We start from the raw sequence: 17,996 nt of genomic DNA on the forward strand, positions 1-17,996 counted from the left end.
CATGGCTGGCTGCCCCCTCCCGCACAAGGGCCGGAAAGCGTGCGCGGGGAAGGGGCAGGGCGATGCACGGCCGGGGCGGGGGAGCATCCTCCTGGTCCCCGCGGATGCCCGAGGGCAGAACCGGCCTCCTCCAGCTGCCCCCAGCCGGCCCGAGGGGTGTGCGGGGTGCAGGTTGGTGCAGGGAGACTGTCCCCAGAGGCGCCTGGGAGCCCAGCTCAGTGCCGCGGGCCGGCCCTGGCTGTTGCGATGCCCGAGCAGACACACTCGCTTCTCCCTGGGCCGGCTGGGAGCAGGTCCAGGTGATACTATAGGCCCAGGCTCATCCCCAAATCCCTTGCACACAGCCCTGCTGGGTGGGAGGGAAACTCCTGGAGAATCCCGGGAGACCCGTCGCCTCCCGAGCGCTTGACTCGGGCACCCAGGCGGGGTCCAGGCAAAGGGAAGTGTGTTCAACCCCCAAACCAGGGTTTAAAGGAGAGCATTAAACCAGCAGCTCTGCTGCAGGGAGCCACTGGACACTGCGGGGCTGCTGGCACGGACCCCCACTCAGGCTCCCACCGCTGGAGCTGGCAGGGAGCAGCCAGCAGTACAGGGCTGTTACCTCCGTGCTTACCAGCCACTGCAGGGGCCACGACGCACACCTCGCCATGGGCGTGCGGCTGTGGGGAGCACTGGGGTCCGGAGAGTTGGGGTGCAACACCATCCTGCCCCCGTGGCCTGTCCCCATCCCTCCCGCCATCCTCTCCAGCTGTGTGTGTTCAAGCCAGCTGGGCTGCCTCCTCCTTCCCCGCCACGGCCCCTGGGCACTGGCAACAGGAGCGCCGAGCGCACCCCCCTGCTCGCCATCCTGGGCCTGATGCTGCCCTGGCCGTGGCAATGGGAAGCAGGGATGGATGCAGAGGGTGCTCAGCGCTCGCTGGCTGGCCCGTGCATGCAGCATAGCCCACTCTGGACCGGGCCTCGGTGACCCGCGCAGCGCCCGAGTGGGCTGGGCTCGCCGCGACCGCGCAGGAGGTGGCGCGTGGTACAAGGCAGGGTCAGAGGGGCCAACGTGGTGCCAGGCGCAACAGAGCTAGTGCTGCATCAGCAGCTTCCTGCGCAGGCACCCAGGGCTGCGAGGCCTCCACCAGGGACCACCGGAGAGACGGGGCGGGCAGGGACACTCAGGGCACAGCACTGCCTCCAGTCCACGTGCCAACCGCAGCCTCACTCCAGGGCTGGGCACCGAAGTCTCACCTTGCTGCAGACCCCAGCCCACGTGGAGCCCCCCACGCCAGGCACCGGCCGTGCTGGCATTGTCCGCACTGCCCGGGGCATCGAGGCCAGATTCGGAAACCTTTGTCTGCCACCCGCCGCACCCACCCAGGCCGCCAATTCCCCGCAGCATCAAGCCACGGGCCCCTCTGCTCCAAGCTCCTGCCCTCCGGAGAGCCACCTCCCCAGCACCGTGCAGAGACGACCCCCGCCCGCTCCCCCGATGCCCAGCACCGCTCTGCACTGACCCCATGCCCACCGCAGAGACCGACGTCCCCTGCCTGCCCAGACGGCACCCTGGCTTGTCTGCGGGGCTTGCAGGCGACTGTCGCACGCTGCACCGCATTAAGACCCGTTCAGCGGGCCGGTGATCATCTTAACCCAACAACTCTGACAGCCGCGTGCTGACAACTTCTCTCCCCAGGCGCTCTGGGCCGCCGGCAGACGTCACCAGCACAGATCTCACATCCTTGGGATTGCTGATAAAAGAACTGAATAGCCCCGGACCCCGAGCCAGCCCCAGGAGACGCTGCCTGCTGACCCCTCTCTGTTAACATCTGAGCCTGCTTTCACTGCATCTCGCACGCGCCTCGCTAGTGCAAGGAGCGCGCGCTTCCTCCGCCGCGTCACGGCTCTGAGTACAACCACGGCAAACCTCAAAGCTATCGTGGGCAGAGCTGACCCAGAAACGGACGGTGAAGTGGGGAACGCTAATGCAAACCGGAGCTGTGGCCGGCAGCCGTCCCCAGCACCTGCCTTCCAGAGACAGGACGATTACGCTGGGAAAAAAGGCTTCTTGGTTAAAAGTAGATGTGAAGGGAGCAGTCAGACATGAAAGCTGGCATGGAGGGGAGGTCCAGGGCAACAGACCCAAGTGAGAAGGAAAACATAGAGGTGACTGATAAGGGAAGCTAAAGGAAGCACAGCTCGATCACTGGCCAGTGGGGCTAAATACAGTTATGGGGACTGTAGGATGCAGACAAGGGGGTCAGACAATAAAGCCTCCAAACTGATGGCTTGGAGAAGGCAGACGCAGATCGCCCGCTCTCCCCGACTCAGGACACGGGAGCTCTGCATGGAGCGAGGAGGAGAGCGACGTGCCACTTGCGCAGGGTTTCCACACACGTGGGAGCCGCTGGCAGAGGAGGCCGTTCAGGCCTCGACCTTTGCAGGCGGGACGCAGGATGGGCCACGAACATCCCTAGTGACTGCGCTGGTGACGGCGATTCTGGGAACGGACGCTAAACCTTGTCACGCGTCAGGGCGCAGAGATCAGTTTCGCTACTGGAAACTGGGGCGTTAAGTGGCAGACTGCCCTGCCTCGGTTCTCACGAGCTCTCGGGCTCTGTCCTGAAGCAGGCAGGGCTCTGTGCACGGTTTTGGGCAAGACAAGAGGAAAACTGGCTCCCTGAAACCGCCGGCCTTTCTGCAGGGAAACCCAGCCTGCGTAGCCCGCGTGGCGCGGACGGGCAGAGGTGCGAATCCGCAGGTGATGGGAACGAGGATCTTATGGGTTGCGTCTGGCAGCTGCCTCCCAGGGGGCCGACGTCAGGGGCTCGACCAGCTGATCCCCGAGGTCTCGCTCCGGCGCTGGGGGAGCGGGGAGCCGGGCGGTGGGCTCGGGGGGCCGCCCAGCTGCACGACAGCCCCTGCCTACCTTCCGCGGCTGCGCTGGGGCCGTCGGGCCGGGTCGTCCCCGTGCTCTTTTTTCTGCGGTGTTTCTTCCTGTTCGCATGTGGGGACGGAGGCGGCTCCAGCTTTGGGCTGGCAGCGTTGGAAATGTTCGGGCTGGAGCTGAGAGACTCTGCCGTGCCGTTAGCTGGAGAAAGAAGGAGAGAAGGCAGTGGAGGGCGATGCCTGACACCTGGCCCCACTCAGAGCCCCCCGCCCCATCACCCCCACCCAGACCCCTGCCCTATTGCCCCAACCCAGAAAAGTGTCCCACTGAGAGCCCCCCGCCCCATCACCGTGAACCACCCAGAGAGCCTGGCCCCATCCCCCCGGCCCAGACCTGTCCCATTCAGAGCCCCTAGCCCCAACACCCAGGCCCACCACCTCGGCCCAGACCCCCCGGCCCCACCACACAGGGATGCCCCCGGCTTTGGGCCACCAGAGCCCCTGCCCCACTCGGAGCTGCCAGGCCCCGTGGCGGAGCCAGCTTTTGACGCCCATCCCCGTCTCCCCGGATGTTGCACCCACAGCCATGGGGATGCCCTGGGACCCCCGCCCTCCTTGGGACCCGGCTCTGGGGCAGCTCTGGCCGCGGAGCCCCACTACCCCGCCGCAGCCGCCTCCTGCTCCGGGGAGGGGCTGGGGTTGCCGCACAGGCGCCCGCGCAGGATGGTCTCCGTAGGCTCCCGGTACGGTGCTGAAGAAGCCGCATCCCCAGCAGCAACGCACCAAATTTATCCTCAATCACACTGTTCCTTACAATTAATAGCAGAATTAGAAACAATCAGGGAGCTGCCTAATTACTGTCAATTAGAGCGCGCTAATCAAGCTCCGATCACACACACACACGCTGCCGCTGCACTCACCATTAAATGTCAAATTTCATTAGAGACCAGCAACAAAATCAAAAGCCTGACATTCAATTTCAGCGGCGCACACGGCTCAGGCTTCCAATCAGCATAAAAATGCAGACTCCGGGGAAGGCAGCGCGGGGCACAAGTCGCTCCACTGTTAACCCTCTCCGAAAGGCGCGCCTGCCCCGCCGCCCGCCTGGGTCCTGCCCCTGCCCTCGCCCCTGCCCCGGGGCCCGATCCCCGACTCCACGTGCCGCAGGAGCTGGAGTCCGGAGGCAGGCAGCAGGAGGGGCCCAGGAGCCCTGCTAACACGGGGCAGCGTCCGGGCAGGATTCGAGGGAGCTGCATCCTGGTGGTGGCTCTGCCCGGGACCCCACGCTGCTCCCCGCCCCCCCCCACACCCCCACCGCACGCAGGCCGTGCTCCCTGGGGCCGGGGCTGTGGCTCCTGCCCTGCGTGCAGGGCTCTTGGCAAGGTGGAAGCGGTGGTGGGGCCGCGTCCTGATGGGACAGAGACCTGGGGAGCACGCCCGCGCTGCTGGGACACCTTGTCCCATTGCCCCAGAGAAAGGACAGGGGCTGGGCAAGACCTTCCCTGTCTCTGGCCCTGCTGCGGATGCAGGCGCCAGCTGTGCGTTCCTGCTACCACCGCCGGGCCAAGTTGTTCGCCCAGCTGAGAGTCGCAGGTACGACAGCACAGGGTGGCAGCTCCTCCCTGGATCCGAACTCACCGGCTGTCCTTGCTGCTGTAGCCGGCTCACACAGTGCCAGGATGCCGAGCCAGAGCCCCGGGCATGGCGTAGCCAGGCATAAGGGTGTGGGGACACAGTCCTATACTGCACGTCATTTGCACCCAGGGCAAAAACTGCCTTGGAAAACATCAGAGGTAAAAGCGACACTGGGGTAAGCATATGTCTGCATTATCCTGGGGTAACTGCCTCTGCCAGGGGGTTTTCCTGGATGCCAGTACCCCTTGTGACCTGGCCAGTGCTGGGGGCTGCCCCTGCCCTGCTCCCCCAGGACACAGCCTCCTGGGAAAGATGCTGCATGAGCATCACGGGTGCAGGGAGCGCTAGCATCTGTCTGTTTGGCATCCCGGGATAAAGTACAAACCAGGGCACACAGCTGCGTGTCCAAGCCCACTCACACGTAGCAGAGCAGCTGTCCGCGTGTGTAGCCTTGCCCCGACCTGCTCGTGGCTGTGAGCTGCGTGGCCCCTTGGCTGTCCCGCCGCTCTGAGCCTGCAGGCTCTGGGGACTCGCTGCTCTGCATTTATGCAGCCCCAGCACCTGCTCCTGCACCTACAGACCTGGGGCAGGGGCCTCCAGGCCGCCTCGGCCGTGCTCTGACCCCCCTTGCCAGGGGCCATGCAGCCCTGGGTCCGGCATCGGGCCCGGGGCCGGCATCCTGGGTGTCAGGTTCCCTCCCCGCCTCGTCTTGCGCACGGGGAGGGAGATTAGCCCCTTCCCTGCTGGCGTCCTAGCGAACGCACCCAGCATGGGCAGAGCGAGAGGCGCCGGCAGGAAGGGGGTCATAGGCAGAGGGTCCAGCGTCTCACTCTGGTGCAAGGAGCCAGGGCCGGAGCTGAAAGCCCCCCACGGTGCTCCTGGGGCTGGTGCCCGCCTGCCCACCCGGGGACCTTGCTGAAAGCAGCCAGGCAAGCGGCGCCCGCGACACCTGCAGCGCACTCCACCTGCCGCAGCACGGGGCAGCGTCAGCCCCACGTGCCCCCTTCGCCTCCGGCCCTGGGTGACGAAACACGGTGCAGGAGCTGCCAACCCACAGCACTTCCCTGCCCCACGTGTCATGGCCAGGGCCGGGGGCACGGTCCTGGATGCCAGTGCCAGGCACTGCCCCTGGCCCTGAGCCCCCAGCCCCTGCCCCTGGCCTGATGGGGGCACAGACAGCACCAGGCTGAGCAGCGCTGGGGCCTGGGAGACCCCAGACCCGCCTCCAGAGGCCATGGCCTCGGCAGGGGACACAGCGTTTCAAGCACTCCTGTACTGTGCAAGTGCAGCCCCCGGCCCACGTGAGCTCACGATACCTCCCTGCCCCGTGCGAGCGCATAGTGCAACATGCCCTGTGCGAGCGCACCATCAGAGAAGGGGGGTGAAAGGACCGGCAGAGGCCATCTCGTCCAATCCACAGCATCGCACGCCCCGTGCGAGCGCACAGACCTTGCTGCTGCAGCCGGCACGGGGAAGCGAGCCGTTGGGGCTGGGGGCGGCCTCAGGACCCTGGAGCAGGCGGTCCCCCGTGCCGGCAGGGTGGGACCGGATGGGGCAGGGCCTGAGCCAGGGCCCACCGGGGCAGGGGTGCGATGCCAGCCCTGCTCCCGTCCCCGCGCTGGCTCCTCCAGAACCGGAGCTGAAGACAGAGCCAGAGCCGGCCCCGCCGGGCTCCGTGTCCGAGGAGAGGGGGTGGGCGGGGGCGCCGGCACATCGCCGCTCGCCGGCTGGCTCGGAGCTGCGCCCTCGCGCTCGCTGCCGGCGCTGCCCCATCAGCAGTAACAGTCTGATTAATTCGCTTCCAGCAGGGAGCTGATGGGGCCGATGATGGAGGCGCTGCACCAGGCGCGCCGAAATTGATAGTTTTTCACAGTTACAAATGAGGAGCCTCCTCAGCTGCAAATGGCGCCGGCACAGTCGGACTCCGGTAATGATCATAAAGAGGCTCTCTTTAAACTGCGAAAGCCCCTGGGACCGCGCGGGGGGGCGGCTGCCGCGCTAATGAGAACGACAAGGGGGCGAGCAGGCATGGAAATGGCTCCTCCACTCTTGATGTGCATTTAACTGCTTTTTTAGTGCGGCGGCGGCAGAGCCCGGCACGCCGGAGTGATGAATGCAGCACAAAAGCATTTATTTTCCAATTCGGCAAAGTGGCTACGTTGGGAAATGTATGAATTATTTTAATTCACTCAACTGTCCTGAAACAGCAGAGACGGGGCGCGCGCAAGGCGGGGGGAGGAGGGGGCCGGGCACCGCCCCAGCCTGCGCGCCAGGCGCACGTCAGCCGTGCTCGGCCGCTGTCCCGCCACCCGCCCCGTGTGCCCCATGGCAGGGGAAGTCCTGCCGGGAAGTCTCTCTGCCCCCTCTCTAGTGTGGGAACCCCCAGGGCCGGACTCTGCATTGCTCCTTGCCGGTGCCGGCAGCGAACCGGGGCTGCACACGCTACTTACGGGGGTTCGGGCAGGCGCCGGGGCCAGCCACGGCCTCGCTCCACTGGTCAGCGCTGGAGACAGAGTAGGAGCGCTGGTGCATGCCGTCCGGCTTGGAGCTGAAGCCCACCAGGTTGATGCCACTGATGGAGCGCTCCGAGTGCAGGGAGGTGCTGCTGGTCGAGTGCGGGGCACCTGCGGGACAGGGACAGGGACATGCTCAGCTGGCGCCAGCGCCACCGCCGCACCCCCCACCTTTGACTCGTCCTGCTGGCACCTGGCCGAGGAGGCCCAGCCACCGGCCACACACACCGTCCTCGAGAACGTGGCCTGCCCCCAGCACCCCTGCCAGGTGCCCAGCATGCACACACATGCCCCCAGCACCTGCCGCTGGGCACCTGGATGTGCATGCAGTCCCCGGCACCTGGACACGCACACAACCCCGGGGCACATGACACACAACCCCAGCACTGGTTCTGTGGGCACCCGGACAACCCCCAGCCCTGCCCAGCTGGGCACCCAGACACAAAAACAACCCCCTGTACCACCCAGCCACACACCTGGACACACACAACCCACAACCCCACCCCGGTGGGCACCTGGACACAGGCACCCAGACATGCACCAGGCCAGCACTGTCCAGCCGGGCACCCTGCCCCATTTCCCTCGCAGGGCTCCCCCAGTCCGCCCGCCAGGCCCCTGCATGCTGGGGCCCCTGCTTGTGAGCGGCTGCAGCCAGGGGCCCCATGCTGCGGGAGGCGGGGGGGGTGGGACAGCTCCTGGAAGCAACCCACCACCTGGGCTGCATTCAGGGACCGAGGCCCGGGGCTGGGGCCAGGCCCTCCTCCTCTGGCACAGCGCGAGATCGGTGGGCGCAAGAGCCCGAGGGGTCTGAGCGGGAGGCATGAGCACGCATGCATGGCCGTCCAGGCCAGAGACCCCCGTTCCTCCCCCAGGCCGGGGCAGGAGGGCAGGAAGCCTGGGGCACCGGCACCATCCTTGTTCTCCAGCTGAAGCTGCTTTTCGTTTTTCTCAAACCCCGCTGGCCCCGCAGGGCCCCCGCGCCGTGACCGGTGTCCTGCGCTGCCCGTGCAAGGCGCGCACCTCCGGCCCCCAGCTGCAACAGAGGCTGCAGCCGCACGCCCGGGCCTGGAGCCACGACAGGTTCCCCATTTCCTGGGCTCCGGGACGCGGGCGCCAGCGGAGGAAGGGCCCGGCGCCCAGCCTGGGCAGCGCGGCCCGCGGCGCTCATTGCCCGGAGCCGCCAGACTCCCCACCCCACCGGTCTGCTGTGCCAGGCCGCCTCGCCCCCGACCTCTGGGCCTGACCTCCCCCAGGGCCAGCACTTCCCCTCCAGGCGAGTCCCCGGGCACCGGCCCCGGGACCCACCGACCGGCGCGTGTGCTGGGAGCCCGGCTGCCGCAGGCTCCCCCCGCCCCTCCTTCCCCGCGTTCAGCGCCACAGAAACACGTGTAAAACCATGACACTGACTTTGCCTCTAATTAGCCCTTAATTTACAAGACACACTCGGAAGGGTAATTAGCTGGCGCTCTGCTCCTGACTGCCGCATCCATCTCCACTCGCCTCCGTACGGGAGGGACGCCGGCTGCCGCCCGGGCAGGGGGCTGCTCTCCTGGGACGGGGAGAGGCAGGGTGCTGGTGGCACTCAGCACCCAGAGCATCCATCCATCCATCCACCCCACGGCGCTGCACGGGTCGCCTGCAGACAGGGCGCTGTGCCCCGGGAGTCGAGCTCCCGCAGGGCCACGACCTGAGATGAGCCCCCACCCAGAGCAAGGCGCGGGGCAGCCGAGTCACATCCTCCACAAAGACCCCACTGGGGGCCTGGGGGCTCCCACGACCCGGGGGGCTGCTGCATCCTCAGCCCGCGCCCCAGGTCCCAGCTGGGCAGAACCAGCTCCTGCATCAGCAAGGGGGGCCGCGTGCTGCGTACTGGGGTCCCTGCGCCTTCCTGGCGACGCGAGGAGGGAGCCACAGGGAGTCTGGGGTGCAGCCCGGGATGGAGCTGGGCTCGGGAAGGCGAGGCTGGGGCCGCTCTTTGGTCCGGCCTGGGAGCGATCGACTGTCCCCTGGGCCACAAGGGGAGGGGGCTGCGACCCAGGCTGCACGCCTGCCTTGCCCTGCACACGCTGGCCCCCAACACCCCCCCCCCCCCGAGACTGGCTGGGGCTTCAGGGAAGGGCAAGGGGACCCCGGTCCCGGTCACCGTCTGCTTGGCGCCAGCCGCAAGCTTGCTGCCCCAGGGCTGGCGGGGAGGGAGGCACCACGCGGCTGCCGGAGGACCCGAGGGCTGCGGGGTGGAGCGGCCTAGGTGCGACGCCAGGAAGGCAGCGCGGCTGCACCGCGCCGGGAACAGGACGAAGCGGGAAGGCCGGACTGGAGAACATCCGTGCGCTCCACCGTGACCGCCGCTGCGGGAAAGGTGCTGGGGGAGACGGGCGTCAGGCCAGCTGGGACCCTGCCTGCAGATCCAGCCCCCCGGCAGGCGGACGGCTGCTCTCGTCCTCTGGGAGCTCCCCACGGGGCTCGACACGGTCCCCCAGGACGACCCTCTCACCTGGCAGAGGTGGCCGGGGTCCGAGGCCCCGCGTCTGTCTGGACAGGGTGTGAGCCACATGCCAGGCACAGGGGAAACACCCCCCCCAGCTCTTGTGCGTGGTGACGCAGGCAGGGGACAGGATCGGGGTGACATGAAAGACATCCGTGTCCGTGCAATACTGGATGCTGACTCCAGAGGGAAGTCTACCAGCAATGAGATGCAGAGTAACTGTGATACAGATGGAAAAGCGCGTGGGTGCAAACACACCTCACTCGGCCCCAGTTCGACTAGCAAGGGGGTCCGTTTCCAAGCCATTGCTTAGGGCAGCTGCTGTCACGTCGCCCTGACGAAGTGTGAGGATGGTAACAGGTTTTGGCGGGCATCCAGGTCTCATCAGGATCTTCCATAAAGTGCCTCTGTTGATTGCAGCAAAGGCCTTCATCAGGTCAATGGAGGCTATGTAAAGATCTCAGCGTCACCGGTGGCAGCTGTCTAGCAATAAAGATCATATCTACTGTCCCTCTGAGAGGTCTGAAACCACCCCGGGACGCGAGCAGACCCTCCCCGGCGAGGAAGTGAGTCTGTTGAGGAGAACGGGGGCAAGGACCTTCCCAGCTGCAGACAGGCGTGCAATGCCACGATAACGGTTGCAGTCCGGTCCATCTCCCCTCTCGAATACGGTGACAGCTCTGGCTCCGCTCGAGTCACTGGGGGGTCTGCTCGTGGATTTGGACAGGACGGTTTGGATGGGGTGATGCTGTCCCAGGCAGGGCCCGGGCTAGATGCGATCTCTGGGGGTCCCGTCCAGCTCCATGGCTCCGGGACGCTACGATTCTGTTCCCAGATTTGCACAAGGATGATGTGTAGTTGCCAAGAACTTTTTTCCACCTCGTGTACAAATTGCAGCAGGCGGTCCATCAGGACCACGTGTCTCGTTGTGCTTCACCTGCTCAGTGGCTTTCAAGGTCTCTGGAGACGCTGGTGGACGGCAAGGTAGTCCATCACGGGGTGGTGTGGAAGGGCTTCAAATCTTGGTTCAGGAGCTCTTGCAAGTGCTGCTTCCACCGTGCGTTGATGGTGGAGTTGCCTTTAAAGTGTTGTTCCACCCTGGGACGTTGGCGGGGCAGCTCCTGGTGTGCTTGGCCTGCAGCGTGCTAGAGAAACCAGATCCTGTGGCTGCTGGCAAACTTTTGGATCTCTTTTGCTTTCTCCCCCCACAACATACTCGTTTGCTCTCGAGTTTTCCTCTGGTCTCAGCTTTAATGTAGCAACAGCTGTGCTGCTTCTGTTGGGAGCTGACACCGTTCTGCCGAGCTTCAAAGGTTCCCCTTTTCTGTCAACGAGAGCTTGAATTTCTGTATCGTTCCCCTCAAACCAGTCCTGACGTTTCTTGGCGTAGAAGCCTGGAGATGCTTCGCGTGCCTCGTGGATGCCTCTTTTGCGGCTCTCCCTGTGATCAGGGCCTCCCCCAGCACAGGGGAGCTCATCCGTGGGGATTGAACTCGCTGTAGGGCTGGGACGAGCTCCTCCAAGAGCCTAGAAGCAACACTAGACCCCCTCCCCTCGCTCTCCCTGCAACAGCAATGTGCGTTTCTGGGACCTGCCCTACCTAACACGCAGCAGCAGGCCCATGTGCGTGCGTGCGCATGTGTGCAAATACTAGAAAAAGGCATATTAAAGCTGTACTAACTCAGACACTCCACAGCACATCACCCTCCTTCCCCAGGGCTGAGGACGAGAGTGCGCACGCACACAGCAGATGTTCATTGCACCCTCATGACACCACTACAAGATGCCCTGGCGAGCAGCAGCTACAACAGCCGGGAACACGAGACCTGTTGCATGGGGCCGCAGGTGCTGGAGACGGCCTTCCCCCTCCTCCTCGTGCAGAGGGGGACGAGTCTGAGCCATGGCTCCTTGGCTCCGGGGGTCTAAGGTCACACCCCTTACCCAGAGAGCAAGACTGAGCTCCCTACGGTCCATGGCTTTAGGGTCAGAGACCCGCACCAAGCAATCAGCAACACAAGCCGTTCCAAGCCCGGGTTAGGCTTAATGCTACCGCACCGTGTCCGGCATCTGCAGCCACCTGCACAACGCGGGCTGGGCGCGCGGGATGCGGCCAAGCCAATGATCTGGATTCCCAGGGGCTGCTCCCAGATGGCATAAAGCTAAATCTCCCCCCAGGCAGCTTCCTCTGCAGGGAACTCCTCCGGCCCTTCAAGCCCAACCAGCACTTGGTGGAGCAGGTCCCTGGGAACGGTACCTCCAAACTGATCAAGCCGCTCAGGTATTCATGGATAAAGCTGACAGAGACGCTGTAGCTCCGGGCAGAGTCTGCGGTGCCCACGGTCCACGCTCGCTGCTGCTGAGTGCAGCGCTTTACATGTGGCCGCCGGAAACGCACACAGGACTGGAAGGGGCTTCGGGATGCGTAGAGCCCTGTCCCCGTCTTATGGGGAGGCCAGAGTCGCTCTGCATCAGTGACCTGCCTGCGTGTCCCTGCGCTAGATCCTATGTGTCCTTCTGCTTCGCTGATGAGAGAGATGCTAAAGACAGCAAAACCCAGAAGCGATCATGGGTGGGGGGGAACCACCTAGAAGCCACCCAGGTCACAAGGATTCCCTGTTTGAAAGGTTATCGTGAGGCCCGTCACTTACCCAGCTCTCAGTCCATTTAACATGGGCCACGCTGACACGGTGCCATCCTTGTTTCCAAAGCAAACTGTTGTATACAGGCACGTTGGATGCCTGACAGAAGTCAAAACTTATTTTATACTCATAGCTTTATCAAAAAGACCCCTCAGAACATACCAAGGGTGACAGGATCCATGTCCCATAAACCGATGTTCCCTTGGCATCAGTTACTTTTCCTCTCTAACTCTTGATTAGTCAAGTCCTGTAGCAGCCCTTCCATTATTTTGGCTGGGACTGAAGTCAGGCCGAGAGCAATTGTTACCTGGATTGTCTCATCCACCTGCTTTAACTATTGGCACAACATTAACTTCTTCAAGTCCTCTGGAACGCTGCCCATATTCTAAGGTTTGATAAAAGTACCATTAACAAGCTAGAGAGCTCCTTGGCCAGCTCTTCTAAAACTCTTGGATGCAAGTTATGCACAGCTGGTGATTAACATCTGCCCAACTGTGGCAGCTGCTGCTTAACATCATTTCTAGTTACTGTTGGGATGGAAAGTGTTTTGCTGTTGACCTGTCTAGAAGCCCATTGCTTTGATGTTCCTAAATAGAGAAGAGAAATACCTGCCGAGTGACTTGGCACCTCTGTTTTATTGTTGGTATCGAGTCAGGGACTTCTCCCTGTGCCCTTTTGATAACTTTCTCTTGTAGAAAGTGGATGTCTACTAATTACTAATCAGCTTCTCCATTGTTTTTTTTTTTTTTTTTTTTTTTTTTTTAATAACTACCCAACATTATCTCGAAGCCTGACTGCATGTCTAAGTAGAGAGGCCTTCTGCCCTGACTGTGGCTTCTAAAACATGGGGTGAAATAGTCCCAAAGAGGATCATTCCTGCTTTCCTGGTTTAATTTTTTTCTCCCGGCTGATCTGGCTCATCCTTGCTTCCAGGGTCCTGTTAAAGTACCAAATACACAGGGCTGGTTCGGTCTCTATCCTCCGCACCCACAAACACGACCGCCCTGAGATCACCTGCCCCTGAGCTCCTGCGGGGTGCTGGCTCTGCGCCCCCCTGCCAACCTCGCTGCAGAGGCGGAGAGGATAGGGGTCCTGCGCCTCTGTCTGTGTTGAGCTCCAGCGTCGGGTCTACAGGCTTTGTGCAAAGCGGAGGGAAGGCCCAGGCGGGCAGCGCGAGCCCCCCAGGCTCCAGACCCCTCTTGCGCAGTACAGAAGGCACGGGCCCTGGGACACGACCGAGGGGACTGAGGCGAGCCCATGGTGGCAGCGAGTAACCCTGCACTCGCTGCTGCCGGCTTTATGCTCCCCTGTGCAGCACCCGACACCGGCCACCCCTAAACCACGTGGACCTCGTGCCCGAGCCCAGCGATGGTAGCGCCTGGACCAGCGGGCAAGCGGAGGGAGTGCCGCTGGGGCCGACGGGCCGGGAGGCAGGGACGCTGGCTCCCGAGCCGGAGGCACCGGGGTGGCTGCAGAGGCCCCTGGTGCCAGGAGGCACTTTGCACACCCGCCCTCCCGCACTTCCACGCCAAGCCCCGCTCCCCACCCCCCCACTTCTCCGCTCTTCCTCCCCCCACCCCCGCACTTCCTCTGTGGCCTTTCCCCCTGCACAGCCCTGCCGCGTGCAGCTCCTTTACTGCTCTAACAAGTAATAAGCGTAGCAAGTCCCAGTAATTATCTCTAATTAGGGTTAGTGATTATACTGTTGGATTGGAGAAAATCAATCTCTGGTTTCCCATCAGGGAGGGCGGCAAGAGCTGAGCGGGGGCAGAGGCAGCAGCTCCCTCCCTCCCGCGTGCCGGCTCCTCCTGGCGAGCCGCCCCCCACCCTGGCTGCTGGCAGCCCCCCGGCATGGGGGCGAGCGCAGTGGACGGGCGGATGGACGGGGACCGCGGGGAGGCCCTGCCCAGGGCCAGCGTGCCCACGGCAGCCCGGCCACCGCGTCACCGATGCGCACAGAGGTGCATGAAAGCGCGACGCAGGCGCACCCCTTGCAGGCCCCGTGCGCTCGTGCCCGGGGGAGCGGGCCCTCCAGCTGCCATGCCGGGTGCCAAGCAGTCAGGCTCACGCTGTGACGCACGAGTCCTTGCTTCGGGGGCTCTGGCTCGCCTGGAACGGCCCGTGCCTGGAGGGCTCAGTGCATGATAGCCCGGGGTCCCCGGGGCTGGTGGCAGCTCCAGGCACTTTGTGCCCGAGCCCCCTCCCCGTGGGCTGCTGACAGCCGGGGCTGCCGATGCGGTTTGCCACTGGAAAATAAATGAACACGCAACGGAGGGGGCCTGTGCATGTGTCGGAGCAGAGTGACACCTCGGAAAGCTATTTCACAGAGCCGTGCAGCTGGAAAGAGCAGCAGTTCCCCCCGCTCCGGGGGGGGAGACGCACACACGCACCTGAGTGTCAGTGCGATCGGCGCAGCATGGGGGGACGGGCTCACGCGCAGGCTGACAGGCTCACACGTGGGCCAGGCAGGGTCTCCAGGGCCCAGGCCACAGAGGCACCACGACCTCCCCGGGAATCTCCACGCAAATCGCAGAAGGCAACGCGTGGCAGCTGCACCGGGGCCCGCTCTGCCTCCACGGGCCAACCCCCCAGAAAACACCCCTCGCCCTGCATTTCACCTCCGATCCCCAAGATTTAGGAGCCTGCTAAGAGACAGACAGCGACAAGGCAGGCGTGACTTGCTGGGACCAGCGGAGAGTGGCTGGACCAGCCCAGCAGAGAGGGTCAGACCCGGGCTGTGGCACCCACTTTCCGGGGCACAGCAGCGATGCTGCCAGGCGACGTGGCGGTGCCCTGCACGGAGCCTGGCAGGGCTTTCTGGTGACTCCCAGGGAGGGAAGACTGGCTCTAGGCGCAGGCTGCGAACTGCCCCCGTCCCCTCCCGTGCGCACGCACACACCCAGCGTGCAGCCTCCCGAGACAGCAGGCTTACCGGAGCACAGCACGTCTGATCCTGGGACGGCATCACAGGAGCTGGAGCTGCCGGTCTCGCCTGCTGCTGCGCTCTCTGGAGCCCCGGGGCCCAAGGACAGCAGGCAGAGGCCACGAAAGCCCTGGCCAGGCAGACAGGTGTGATGGGTCCTGCAGGCTCCTTGCAGAGCCTCAGGCGCGGGCTCGTCTGCTGCAGAGGCCACGGTGAGGCCTGAGACGATCCTGCCTGGAGAAGCAGCTCTGGGACGGACTCGTTCAAACCCCAGCTCTGGGTCCTGGGACTCGGGGCAGCTTCCCCACTGGCCGCAGAACTGGCCGGAGACACAGGTCTCGACTTCTTGGCCCCTCAGGAGAGCCATGGCCTAGCGCCATGGAGCCAGGCGAGGTTGCACTGTCCAGGCACCAACGGTGCCTGCCCAAAAGCTGAGAGGCACCAGGAGGCTGAAGAAATTGGGGCTGAACAGGGCGAGCGTGGAAGCGCAAGCGTTGTTTACCCGGTGCCGCGGGGTGGACTGCACAGGATCCTGGGCTGGAGAGACGAAGAGAGCGGCTCAGCCTGAGCGGGTCCAGGGAGGGACCCTGGCCGGGCCTGCGGGAGAGCTGGGTGGTCCCGCTGCAGCTGATGCAGTCGCTTGACCAAGCCCCTCGAAAGAGCCTGGCCCCGGTCCCAGACTGGGACCTGCCGAGCGGTTCGCCATACAGGCCAGGCTCCACGCTCCCTCTACTCCCCTCGCGCCTGGCTGCAAAGTCACCGCACCCGCACGGCTGCAACGAACCCTGCGCCCAGGGTGGCGCGCGGCAGGCAGGGACGCGGCGGCGGGTGGGGAAGGGCAGAACAGCACCTTGCGCGGGAGCGCCGGGCTGGCCGGCACCACACGGGCACGGCCCTCGGAAGCAAGCGTACGGCTCGCGGCACAGCCAGCAGCGCCCGCGCAGCACGGGGGGGCGGCCCCCTCCTGGCGCCCGAGCCCCAGCGCTGGAGGGCGCCGGCAGCCCGGGCCACGCACGCCTGGGTGGGGCGCGGGAGGCAGAACCCCGGGGCCGCCTGATGCCCCTACCCCGGTTATCCACGCCGGGGGTGGCGCCAGTGCCGGAGCAAATGCCTGCAGGATGCTGCTCATTGCAGAGACCCACGGAGAGCGCGTGCAGCTGCACCCAGGATGGAGGGGACAGCGTGCGTCTGCGGGGTCGGTTCCAGCGCTGCCCGGTCCGACTGCGCACGCGGGGGGTGAACGGAGCCCCCCCGCCCCAGCCGGCACCGTGGCAGGGCGCAGCCGAGACCTCCCGAGGGGCGACAGCACTGGGCAGAGCCGGGAGGCGGAGGGGCAGCATCGCTGGCTCTGCAGGCCCCTCCGGCTTGCACTGGGGCTGGCTGACAGAGGGGCAGGAGGGGAGTCCCGAGGGCACACCCCAACCCCCGCCCGAGCCTGGGTGCACCCCACAAACCCCCTGCTGCCAGCGGGGCCCGCCGCCTCCCAGCCCAGCCGCTGTCCAGGTCTGCCCTCCCGGACCCGAGCTCCCCTCCTGGCACGCAGACGCCCGCCCAGGTCCCGGGGCGGGAGGGGGGACACAGGCTGTGCCCTGTCCTGCAAGCCAGGGTGGACGGTAGGTCTCGCGTCCCGCCCCGCGCGACCCAGCACGGGCTCCGCTGCCTCTCTCTTCCTTCCTCAATGTCATTGTCCCCCACGGCGAGCAGCAGTGTGCCAGGGAAACAGGTTTTCCCTTTTCTTTGTTAATTCTCCCCTCATTACATTTGAAATTCCACAATCAGTGTGCACTGTAATTGTCGAATTTGATGCTAATGATTAATGAATTAAACATGGATCCATCAATTAGTCCTCGGAGAATAATTCTGCATAAAGCAGCGGATAATGTAATTACAGTAACAAAGATAATGAGATGTTAACATCGACGGAGCCCGACGTGACATGATCACAGCAGGCTCAGCAACCCCGGCCTGGGGGAGCCGGGCCTCACGCTGCCGCATGGAGCACTGGGGGGCCGCGCTCGCCCCAGCCCCTGCCGCAGACGCAGGATCTGGGCCGTGTCGTGCCCCCTGCACGCGGACACGGTCAGCCCCAGGCCATGTGCCCTTGGCTCTGTGCATGCACCCAACAGAGCCCATGCCATCCACTCGGGCTCCCAGTGTGGCTCTCGCCCCCATGCACCACTTAAAAGCAACTCACCAGCTCACTGAACCGTGGGGGGACCCAATGCACGAATGGGCGGTGAATATCAAGGGCTCTGGGCTGTACAGGAGGGACAGGAGGGGAGGAAAGGCGGGGGTGGCACTCTACATTAAGGAGGAATACACATCCTCGCCAGGTAGCGCAAAGTCAGAGGAGGAGCACACAGAAGTGCTCTGGGTTAGGACACGAGGCAGTCGAGGGGAAAGAGACTTAATGGTGGGGGTCTACTACAGACCCCCCAACCATGGGGAAGAGCTTGACCAGAAATTCTTAAGTCGGCTCACGGAGGTCGTTAGGTCCAAGGACGTGGTAGTCACGGGGGACCTGAACTTTCCAGACGTCTGCTGGGAGGAGCAGTCAGCCAGGTCTGACCGCTCACGTACGTCCCTAGCCGATATGCAGGGCCTCCATCTAACCCAGGAGGTGCACAGCCCCACCGGGGAGACGCCTTGGGCCTGGTGCTGGCCACGGGCGATGACCTGGTGCGGGGGCTGCGGGGGCTCGACCACCTGGCGACAGTGATCATCGCCTGCTGGGATTCACCATCCAGCGCAAGGTGGCAAAGGCCGGCAGCAAGGCAGCGGCCCTGGATTTTAGGAGGGCAGACTTCACCGAGCTAAGGAGGATAGTTGGAGAAGTGCTGAGGTCCCGGGGGGGAGGGGAGCCAGGTGTCCAAGGAGAGTGGTCTCCTTAACGAGATGATCCTCCAAGCCCAAAGGGAGGTAATCCCAAC

At 64.4% G+C, this 17,996-nt stretch overlaps 1 protein-coding gene across 1 annotated transcript in view; it reads right to left on the reverse strand.

Moving 5' to 3' along the window:
• Positions 1 to 17,996, reverse strand: part of LOC109305642 (arf-GAP with GTPase, ANK repeat and PH domain-containing protein 3-like) — a 71,838-nt gene that overhangs the window by 9,153 nt on the left and 44,689 nt on the right. Inside the window, exons 12-13 of the mRNA XM_019528656.1 lie at positions 6,957 to 7,130; positions 2,912 to 3,073 (exon numbers count right to left, since the gene is read on the reverse strand). Coding sequence (XP_019384201.1) covers positions 2,912 to 3,073; positions 6,957 to 7,130 — 336 coding nt within the window. The remainder of the gene's footprint in view (positions 1 to 2,911; positions 3,074 to 6,956; positions 7,131 to 17,996) is intronic.

This window comes from Crocodylus porosus, unplaced genomic scaffold (genome assembly GCF_001723895.1).
Source record: "Crocodylus porosus isolate Cpor-Errol unplaced genomic scaffold, CroPor_comp1, whole genome shotgun sequence".
NCBI lineage: Eukaryota > Metazoa > Chordata > Crocodylia > Crocodylidae > Crocodylus > Crocodylus porosus.